At 39.2% G+C, this 12029-nt stretch overlaps 1 protein-coding gene across 1 annotated transcript in view; it reads left to right on the plus strand.

Annotated features, from left to right (window-relative positions):
• LOC128647245 (mesoderm induction early response protein 3) overlaps positions 1-12029 on the plus strand; it is a 268112-nt gene that overhangs the window by 127241 nt on the left and 128842 nt on the right. The window contains exon 11 of the mRNA XM_053700036.1: positions 9070-9191. Coding sequence (XP_053556011.1) covers positions 9070-9191 — 122 coding nt within the window. The remainder of the gene's footprint in view (positions 1-9069; positions 9192-12029) is intronic.

Consider the following 12029-nt stretch of genomic DNA (forward strand, 5'->3'; position numbering starts at 1 on the left):
CAAGAGTGCCTTCCTTCCCCAGGATAAGAAGGCGAAACTTAAGAGTGCTAATTTTCATCCCTTTCGTGGGAATAAGGCACAACACTAACAGCCCACAGCGAAAAGCGGACCAAACCAAGGGTCACTAGAAGCCTGCTCAAACTTGGAATAAGTCTAAACAGCACAAGATGCCCGCCGAGACTAAGTCCGCATGAAGGGGCAGCCCCCGACTGGTCTACGGACCGAGTGGGGGGGGGGGCAGATTGTCTCTGTTCTTAGACGCCTGGTTGCAGGACGTTCAGGACCCCCTGGGTTCTGGAGATAGTCGCCCAGACTTACAGGATAGGGTTCAAGTCCTCTCCGCCCAGGGGCAGATTCCTTCTGTCAAACCTGTCTTCAAGGCCGGAAAAAAGGAGAAGCCTTTCTGGGTTGTGTGCGGGATCTCTCCATTCTAGGGGTTATTGTACCAGTACCCCAGGCAGGAAGGGGTCTAAGGTATTACTCCAATTTGTTTGTGGTCTCAAAGAAGGAGGGCACATCTTGCGTTCCATCTTTAAAATGGAAACGATTAGATCCATTCTGCCCCTAGTTCAAGAGGGGCAGCTAATGACCTCTATAGACTTGAAGGATGCCTACCTTCATGTTCTGATTCACAGGGACCATTTCAGGTTCCTCAGATTTGCCTTTATGGATTATCATTTCCAGTTTGTGGCTCTTCCCTTCAGTCTAGCGAGGTACCCAATAGTCTTCATGAAGGTCCTGGGGACCCTTCTAGCAGTAGCCAGATCCCAGGGCATTGCGGTGATGCCCTACCTGGACGACATTCTGGTTCAGGTGCAGTCATACCATCTGGAAGAGAGGCCCACACCAGGGTCCTGCTGCAGTTACTTCAATCTCACGGCTGGAAGATCAATCTCGAGAAGAGTTCTCTGGTTCCCAGTACCAAGGTGGAGTTCTTGGGCACAATCATAGACTCCGTGTCCATGAAGATCTTTCTCACGGACATGCGATGCACCAAGATGGCATCTACCTGTCTTACCCTCCAGTCTACAGTGAGTCCATCTGTAGCTCATTGCATGGAGATGATTAGGCTCATGGTCTCCAACATGGACATCATTCCATGACAGGTTTCATCTCAGAGCTCTTCAATTGTGCATGTTGAGACAGTGGAACAGCATCATTCCTATCTGTCGCAGCCGTTATACATGGATGCGTGGACTCGGCTTTTCCTCTCCTGGTGGATCTGCCCGGATCACCTGTCCTTGGGGACATCCTTCCTGAGACCGTCCTTGGAGATTGTTACCACAGAGTCTGGCGGGATGGGGTGCTGTTTGGGGTGCCAGGATGGCACAGGGGAAGTAGTCTCGTTTAGAGGTAGCCCTTACAATAAATATTCTGGAGCTTCGAGCGATCTACAATGCTCTGAAGGCGGAGCCTTGTCTGGGGGACTTCAGCTTTATCAGATTCCAGACGGACAATATTACCTCGGTGGCCTACATTAACCACCAGGGGGCACAAGGAGATCCCTGGCAATGAGGGAGGTGTCTCGGATCCTGGAGTGGGCAGAAACCACAACTGTTCGCTCTCTGTGATCCACATCCCAGGTATGGACAACTGGGAAGCGGATATTCTCAGCAGGCAGACTTTTCATCCGGGGGAATGATCTCTTCACCCCGAAGTGTTTGCGGAGATCTGTCTCAGATGGGGGACGCCGGAGATCAATCTCATGGCGTCAAGGTTGAATTGCATGCTTCCCCAATATTGATTGAGGTCGAGAAACCCCCAGGCGGAGCTAATAGATGCATTGGCGAGGCCTTGGGGGTTCGGTCTAGTATACATATTTCCTCCGTTGCTGCTTCTTCCTCGTGTAGTGGCTCGTATAAAGCACGAGGGAGTATCCTCCATTCTGATTGCTCCTTCGTGGCCGAGGAGGACGTGGTTTGCGGATCTGGTGGGGATGTCATCCTCTCCGCCGTGGAGGTTACCCTGTCACAGGGATCTGCTGGAGCAGGGTCCTTTTCAACATCAAAATCTCGACTGCATGGAGATTGAACGTTTAGTCTTGGCAAAAAGGTTTTTTTCCCAAAATGTGATTGACACTCTGATTCAGGCAAGAAAGCCGGTCACTCTACACATCTATCATAAGGTGTGGAGGACTTACTTGTCCTGGTGTGAGAGTCATGGCTACCCTTTGCACAGGGTGAGGGTATCCAGGATTTTGTCTTTTCTCCAAGAGGGTCTGGAGAAGGGTCTTGCCGCTAGTTCCCTAAAGGGACACATTTTGGCCTTATCTGTTCGGTGGGACAGGAGACTCGCTGATCTCCCTGACGTCCAATCTCTTGTTCAGGCTCTGTCTCGAATCAGGCCTGTTTTTAGGCAGACTGCTCCCCCATGGAGCTTAAATTTGGTACTTAGGGTCTTGCAGAAGGTTCCGTTTGAACCTATGCATTCTCTTGACATAAAACTTCTCTCATGGAAAGTTCTCTTTCTGTTGGCCATTGCTTCGGCACGCAGAGTTTCTGAGCTGGCGGCCTTGCAATATGAGCCCCCTTATCTGGTGTTTCATGTGTATAAGGCTGTTCTTCGCACAGGCTTGGGGTTTCTCCCCAAGGTGGTGTCTAAACGTAACATCAATCAGGAGATATTTGTTCCTTCTTTATGTCCTATACCTTCTTCTCCTAAGGAGAGGTTACTTCATAATCTGAACATGGTTCGTGCTTTGAAATTCTATCTTCAGGCCACAAAGGATTTCAGACAATCTGTCACTTTTTGTTGTGTATTCAGGGATGCACAGGGGTCAGAGGGCATCTGCTACTTCTTTGTCTTTTTGACTGAGGAGCTTGATCCATTTGGCCTATGAGACAGCGGGACATAAGCCACCTCCAGAGGATCATGGCTCATTCAACTAGAGCTGTGGCTTCGTCTTGGGCCTTCAAGAATGAGGCTTCTATAGAGCAGATTTGCAAGGCGGCTACCTGGTCCTCCTTGCATACCTTCAATAAGTTTTACAAATTTGACGTTTTTGCTTCTGCGGAAGCTGTTTTTGGGAGAAAGGTTCTACAGGCTGTGGTGCCATCAGATTAGGGGTCCGCATTTTACCCTCCGGGTTTTATTCAGTGTCCTCTAAGAGCTTGGGTATATGTTTCCCACAAGTAATGAATGAAGCCGTGGACTCTCCTCCCCTTTAGATGGAAAACATAAATTATGCTTACATGATCATTTTATTTCTTGTGTTCAAACATGATGCGACGTTCCTAGCAACATCTGGAGACCCGGCAAGTAAACCGGAAATGATACCGGTCAGGTTGTGGAAAGTTCAACCCACTAGTGTAAACGGAGTGCCGTAGCAGTGGCGAAACCAAGCCACTAAATACAGTCCAAGTGTGTAGCAAACAGCAGGCACTGCACCGAGGGATCCATAAAAATAGAAAATACTTTATTAGAAAAAAGTTTTAAAACAAGTAAACAGTAACAAACGCTGTGGTACACGCAAAAAGGAGACAATGGCAGGAGTGTAGGAGACACAACAAGCTGTCTGACTAGTTTTGCGTCCCTTTAGGACGCTTATTCATAGACATATTTGAGATGTAGAGCTGCCAGTATTTAAAGGGGAACTTTGTATTTGATTTGCTGATACCTGTGATACAAGTTAATGTGATACTTTATTAACCCCTTAGAACACAGACTGCTCTATTTACACATCTCAAAAAGAGAAATATTTTAAAAACAAAAAAATGAACCCATTTCAAACATAATTTAAATATACATATATGGACCCACTTAAAGGTATTATCTATTATACATTGGTGAAACACTTTACAGAAAAAAATGGGGATTAGAAATACATCTGTTGTTATAACACAAAAGCCTGCTTCATATATACAAATGTGTATTAGTAAAATGAATAATGTCTTTAAGACTGGTGTTATACATTGAAACCCACTTGTTATGTAGAAGGAAGTATATATTACTAACTAGTTTAGATCCTATAATATGCAAAAATACCAAAGTTATGGCTTAAGAACAAAATTACCTAAGTATGTTGCAAAGCTCAACTATGAAGCAATTAATGGAACTAAAGTTTTGACATGGTTTTGGAGTTAGTTGTCAATAAAGAAATTAATATCACATTCCTGATTCATCCCCAAAGGGGAGCGAGTCTTTAACTTCAACATCCAGAATAGTTCTTTTTTCTCCAAAATTTTAAATGTATTTCCCCCTCTAATAGATGTGGTTGCGATATCTATAATTTTTATATTCATATTAGCCTCATTCGTTAGATGATAACCATTGAAGTGATTCGCAACTGCCGAATCTTTATTATAATTTTTGGTATCTCTGTTGTGCTCATTAAATCTTTTGCGGGCCTCCCTAGAGGTTTGACCTGTGTACTGCAACTGGCACAGGTAGCAAGTAAGTAGGTAAACCACAAATGTGGTGCAACAGTTTGCATAAAAATCTATGGTATATTCATTTCCTGTACTGTTACTAGAGAAATTGTTGCCCTCCTGAATGTGTACACATGTGGCAGTTATGTCTACCACATCTAGATTGGAAGGATGGTTTCTCATGGGTGGTTATTGATGTGTGCTCTCTCTACACCTGTATTCCTCAAGAATCAGGGGTGCAGGCTGTGGAATTCTTCTTACACAGAGAGATGGATCTAAATGACTACACTAAACAATATGTGGGTGATGTGTTGAGATTTCTTCTTTCCCATAACTATTTTTGGTTTGATGGGGTGTTTTACAATCAGATATGTGGCACTGCCATGGGGCTAAATTTGCCCCCGCATTTGCCAATCTGTACGTTTCTTGGTGGGAGTCACATATCTATTGTATAAACAACCCCTGGCTTGAGGACATTTTATTATACGTACGGTATATTGATGACCTATTGGTCATTGTAAAAAAGCCCCTTGATGAGATGGAGTTTAATAAATTTTTTGAATATATAAATGTAAATTTGTTCAATCTTAAATTTACAGGAAATTTTAGTACTAACAGTGTAAATTATTTGCATTTAACATTACAGATTAGTGATAACAACATAATTACCAGCACTTTTCGTAAAGAAACGATTGGTAATACCATTCTGCATGACACTTCCCAACACCCCACACATGTGATTAAGGCCATACCTAGGGGCCAATTCATTAGAATTCGCAGAAATACTAAGTCTAATGAAATATACGAGTCACAATCTCTAGAACTAAAAAACAGATTAATATGTAGGGGCTACAATGCCAACAGTCTTGAAAAATGTTGCAAAGAAATAAGAACACTTATTAGCATTCCAAAAAAACAAAATCCAGATAAGAAGAAGTCAAGTTTTGAAGATGCCATAGTATTCACTATGGCATATTCAAAACAATATAATGAAATTATAAAAATCCTAAAAAAGCATTCCCATGTCCTCTTAGGGGATGATATATTGAAACCTTACGTCAATAACATTAAATATGTTCCGAAAAAATCCAAAACTTTAGGGCAAACCATATCACCAAGCCTAGTTATGAGAACAAATGCACAAAAACAGAATTGGTTTCAACACAAAGGGAATTACAGATGTGGTAGACGTAACTGCCACATGTGTACACATATTCAGGAGGGCAGCAATTTCTCTAGTAACAGTACAGGAAATGAATATACCATAGATTTTTATGCAAAACTGTTGCACCACATTTGTGGTTTACCTACTTACTTGCAACCTGTGCCAGTTGCAGTACACAGGTCAAACTCTAGGGAGGCCCGCAAAAGATTTAATGAGCACACCAGAGATACCAAAAATTATAATAAAGATTCGGCAGTTGCGAATCACTTCAATGGTTATCATCTAACGAATGAGGCTAATATGAATATAAAAATTATAGATATCGCAACCACATCTATTAGACGGGGAAATAAATTTAAAATTTTGGAGAAAAAAGAACTATTCTGGATGTTGAAGTTAAAGACTCGCTCCCCTTTGGGGATGAATCGTGAATGTGATATTAATTTCTTTATTGACAACTAACTTCAAAACCATGTCAAAACTTTAGTTCCATTAATTGCTTCATAGTTGAGCTTTGTAACATACTTAGGTACTTTTGTTCTTAAGCCATAACTTTGGTATTTTTGCATATTATAGGATCTAAACTAGTTAGTAATATATACTTCCTTCTACATAACAAGTGGGTTTCAATGTATAACACCAGTCTTAAAGACATTATTCATTTTACTAATACACATTTGTATGTATGAAGCAGGCTTTTGTGTTATAACAACAGATGTATTTCTAATCCCCATTTTTTTCTGTAAAGTGTTTCACCAATGTATAATAGATAATACCTTTAAGTGGGTCCATATATGTATATTTAAATTATGTTTGAAATGGGTTCATTTTTTTGTTTTTAAAATATTTCTCTTTTTGAGATGTGTAAATAGAGCAGTCTGTGTTCTAAGGGGTTAATAAAATATCAGCTGTATCACATTAACTTGTATTACAGATATCGGCAAATCAAATACAAAGTTCCCCTTTAAATACTGGCAGCTCTACATCTCAAATATGTCTATTAATAAGCGTCCTAAAGGGACGCAAAACTAGTCAGACAGCTTGTTGTGTCTCCTATACTCCTGCCATTGTCTCCTTTTTGCGTGTACCACAGCGTTTGTTACTGTTTACTTGTTTTAAAACTTTTTTCTAATAAAGTATTTTCTATTTTTATGGATCCCTCGGTGCAGTGCCTGCTGTTTGCTACACACTTGGACGATAATTTTATTTCCATTGTGGGGAGGAGAGTCCACGGCCCCCGCCTGTATCTTCGATGGGCGGACCTAAATTTAATATATACTTCTGGTACCATTTATACCCTAATATTTCTCCTACTGTTCCTTGTTCCCTCGGCAGAATGACTGGGGGATGAGGGGAGTGGGGGAGGTATTTAAGCCTTTGGCTGGGGTTTCTTTGCCTCCTCCTGGTGGCCAGGTTCTTAATTCCCACAAGTAATGAATGAAGCCGTGGACTCTCCTCCCCACGATGAAATAAAATGATCAGGTAAGCATAATTTATGTTTTTAAGCAACGTTCTAATTTACTCCTATTATCCATTTTTCTTCATTCTCTTGGTATCTTTATTTGAAAAAGCAGGAATATAAGCTTAGGAGCCGACCAATTTTTGATTCAGCACCTGGATAGCTCTGGCTGATTGGTGGCTAAATCTAGAATGTTGCTTAAAATTGCATGCCCTATCTGAATCATGAAAGAAAAAAAAAAATTGCATTTCATATCCCTTTAAGTATTATTGTATTATATATTATATTATTGTTATACATTGTGTGTGACACTTTTTAGATTTTTTTACAGCCACCACTGCTATGGGCCTAATTTTGTACACATATATTTAAAACTGTAAACTAATTTCATCTAGATATTATAGTTCTTTTTGCTCAACATGTGCCTTTCTCAGAAAATAACTTTCCTGTAGCATATCAGTCTGATCCTGACTTCACAGTACAATCCAGCCCCAAAGTACCAGGCAATCCCTCTCTGAACGAGAGAAAGGGCAAAACCCCAGACATACGTTTCGGCCTAGTATGCACCTCATCAGTGAGGTGCAGCCATATCCCTCTAGGCACACTGAGCAACAGGTCCACGTCTGGATTCCCGCATCACGCTTAGGCAGACTTCCCTAAGAGTCATAATTTGCATAAATAAAAAGAGAGAAGCGCTCAACCTGTGAATGAACAATAGTATAATAGCTTGCTCTATGGCTAGTTACCACCAAGAAGCAGCCTCTTTTTGCTCAACATGTGCCTTTCACAGAGAAGAACTTTTCTGTAGCATATAAATCTAATCTGTGAAAGGCACATGTTGAGCAAAAAGAGGCTGCTTCTTGGGTGGTAACTAGCCATAGAACAAGCTATTATTCTATTGTTTGTTCCCAGGTTGAGCGCTTCTCTCTTTTTATTTATGCAAATTATGACTCTTAGGGAAGTCTCCCTAAACGTGATGCGGAAATCCAGATGTGGACCCGTTGCTCAGTGTGCCTAGAGGGATTTGGCTCTACCTCGCTGGCGAGGCCACACTAGGCCCGGGCCACGGGCGTTGCCGTTTCTCTCGTTCAGAGAGGGATTGCCTGGTATTTCGGGCTGGACTGTACTGTTAAGTCAGGATCAGACTGATATGCTACAGGAAAGTTATTCTCTGTGAAAAGCACATGTTGAGCAAAAAGAGGCTGCTTCTTGAGTGTTAACTAGCCATAGAACAAGCTATTATGCTATTGTTCGTTCCCAGGTTAAGCGCTTCTCTCTTTTTATTTAAAGTAATGACCATCTACAGTATATGCTCTATATCTATAATTAGATAACTAGTTTTATAGTTTTAAAGAAACATGAAACCCATTTTTTTTGTTTCATGATTCAGATAGAGCATACAAATTTAAACAACTTCCCAACATACTTCTATTATCATATTTGCTTCATTCTCTTGGTATCCTTTGTTGAAGGAGCAGCAATGCACTTATGGAAGCTAGCTCAAAACCAATGACGAGGCATATATGTGCATCCACCAATCGGCAGCTTCTGATCATACCTAGGTATCATTTTCAACAAAAGGATACAAAGAGAATGAAACAAATTAGATAATAGAAACAAGTTGAAAAGTTATTTAAAATTGCATGCTCTATCTGAATCATGAAATAAAAAAATTGGGTTTCATGCTCTTTTAACTATTTACTCATGTTCTCATCCAAAGGAAAAGTCAGTTACTAAAATAACAAGTGAACAAATGAAACCGCCATCCACATGCCTACATTATGGCCTATAACATCTTCATCAGTGAGATACAGCTGTATTATTGTAAGCACCATCGAGATGGAGTCTGTACCTGTTTTTTCTAGCACCAGTATGGACACCCACCCCAAGGGTTATTTTCATGAACCACAAAATCAAAGTGAGAATGTATGAGCACAGTTTGTAATAGAAAGTGACTACCTCAGGTTATATCTATTACTTTCATTCTTTCCTGGTTTTCTTTGCTATCTATATTCCTCCAATACAACCTAATTTCTTTCTCTTTCCTCATTTTGCCTTTCTATTGTTGTTTTTCACAGGTCCGCACACGATCAGTAGGTGAGTGTGTCCAGTACTATTACTCATGGAAGATGTCTGAACGTTATGAATTTTTCACACAGAGCCGTCTGGGGAGGAAAAAACTTGCAAACCCAACATCAGTGTAAGTGTGAGAGCTATCAAAAAAGTTTATCCCCACAAAATAAAAATAATATGCAATACTATTTAGAAACCAAGCAATTAAGGAAAAAGACGTTTTAACAGTCTGGATAGTTTAAACGTTGGTGTAATAGGCAATCTGTGAGACCATATGCAACAGAAACCAAATCTTATTGTGCAATATGGTAAATAATTAGACGGGCATAGACATGATAGAAAAATAATACACAGATAAAGAATAGTCTAACATCTATATATAATCAAAGCAATACTAAAAAAAAAAAAAACACTAGCACATCAAGGTGATAACACATGAATATATACCAATATTTTTTTTAATTATGCAAAAAATAGCTAGCCTTTAAAAATAACGAAAAACAATATTACCATGCAATAAACAATCAGCATAAAAATAACGAAAATCAATATTACCATGCAATAAACAGCATAAAAATAATGAAAAATTATATTTGAAAATATCATAAGCAGAATTACAACTTCTCAGACATACATACTATATGTGGAATTGTAAATATGTATTCTGGGTAGTTAGTGAAATGAAGTGTGTTTTCCTTTAGTAATATGAGAAAGAGGAGACTGTTTTGTTAAGTTATACATGGTACTGTCTTTTATTTATTTTCTCTGTTTCTATATACCACAGATGTTTTACTTCAGACACAAGTATTTATCTTTTGGTATAAAGAGGATCTGAAACAATTTACACAATTAAAAAAAATGCTTCCCATTTTTAGTACCGTGAAATAAAAATGGGTCGTAGATATAAAGTTATCTATACCTAATTATATAGTGTTTGTTTCAGTTCCTCTTTATAACAGTTTTTGTTTGAGAATGGTCTTCCACTCACAACTGTTGCAAAAGTGTTTGTGAGACATAGGATATGTATGTGATCTATTGTTATACTTGCAAAACGTTTTGTTCTGATCTCTCTTGTCTCTTTTCTTTGTCTCCTTTGGGTCTGTTGATTTTTCTCTCCCTACTTAGGTTATTCATTGGTTTAAAAATCCCTGGATCTGTTTGATCCTAATAATAATACTACATGTATAATAATAATTAATTAATAATGATTAATGTATAATCTAAAAACCCTGCTCCAAAATGTAACCTTTTCATAGTCCTTTAGACTACATATCTTCATATTCCTATCCACTATGGTTATTACATGTTATTCAGTTATGCAGTAAAGCATGGTTCTATGGGAATCTTTGAAGCTGGTTATATCTGCAATGGTCTTTTACATGATCATAACAGATTGGTTTTAAAGAATCAGGAACAGAGGCAATTTCTGTAAATCCTTCTATTAAAGATCTTGTGCATGTGATCTTTCAGTTAGGCTTTCTCGGAATGTAGTGCAGATCCTGCATTAAAATACTAGACTAGTAAATACTGTCAAGTGCTCGATATCTCCCTGCAAATGCATTTTGTTTCTAGGTGTTGCTCTGACTTGTCAAAGGTTTTCAAGAAAGACAAAATGATTTCAGTAAATGTTTTGCTTTTCAACAGAGCAAGGCAAGTCATTCTTCAAATGGTGGACTGTAGATTTTAAAAGCAATAGATTGTCAAGGACGCTCACTTATCCATCAGTTATCCTTTCTCTAAAGACATGGGGCCTCCAATGGTTATAGCCAACTGTTAATAGTTATGAACACTAGCCAAGCTGAGGTGATAGGCTTGCAGACCCCTTGATGTTGTCCTAAGGTTAGATGTGACTGCCTTAATAATTTTAAGTCTTGGTCTTGGATATGTGTTATCAGGGATGGCCTGTGCTGGGAAGGTTCACTGCTATTGCAAACTTTTTACATTTGGACAATATGGACCTGGATGTTTATCCAAAGAAGCCACCAGACACATGAAAGAGCTTCATAAGATATTTTTATTGGTATTTGTCTGTGACTGTTTTCATGAGGTGTTCAGAATGTTGCATGATGTGGCCAAAGTTAGATTTCTATTTGACCTAATCAGACAATAGTTTTCCCTAGATTTTTAAACAGGCAATGCTAATAATCACTTTTTATTGGTTTATTGGGGTGGGATGTTGATCTTTTTTGTACCTGAAGATTGTTTCGTTTGGATTGTTTTCCTTAAATTCTGTATATTATTATAACCCACAAACTGATCTAACTTTAAAGTGAAAAATATGGGGCAAAGTAGAATATCAGACAGGGGAACATATGCTTTTTTTTTTACAGCAGTGTAGATCTCATGGTTTCCAGAAAAAAACTGTGAGCCAATAGATTTTGTTTCAAGGAGTATGTGTGATAGTGATCCCATGGTCATTTAGTTTTTAAACATATCAATTTTCCAGTTTTTATTGAAGCTTAAGCAGTTGAAGTTCAGTGAATAACCTGAAATCTTACAAAAGTAAGCTGCCAGAGGTTAACATTTCAAGTTTAGGTTACCAAAAACTTAAAAATAATATATGTAGACCATTATAACCCTTAAAGTGTAGGTCTTTCTTTTAGAGAAATTGTGAAGAAAGCCAGTATGTCAGGTGAGTACAGTTTTCTTACAACATCAAAAGGCACTTGAAACTGTAGGAAACCAACTACGCTGTTTGACAGGTCTAAAGCCAAAACAGTATCAGAAGACAAGTTTCTGAGAGTCAACAACTAGCGTGATAAGCTTCGCACAGGACAACCACTTCCAGCACAGCTTAACACTAGTTGAAGTAAGTCTCATTTTCAAGTCGGAGACCTTGAGCTACAGCTATGACAGGTAGAGTGACAGTAAGCAAGCTGTTCATAAAGTCGCAAAATAAGAAAAAAGGATTGTTCCCGTGTGAAACTAGCTGTCAAACATGAAGGAGAAAGTGTAATAATCTGGG

The sequence above is a fragment of the Bombina bombina genome, chromosome 2 (assembly GCF_027579735.1).
Source record: "Bombina bombina isolate aBomBom1 chromosome 2, aBomBom1.pri, whole genome shotgun sequence".
Taxonomy (NCBI): Eukaryota; Metazoa; Chordata; class Amphibia; order Anura; family Bombinatoridae; genus Bombina; species Bombina bombina.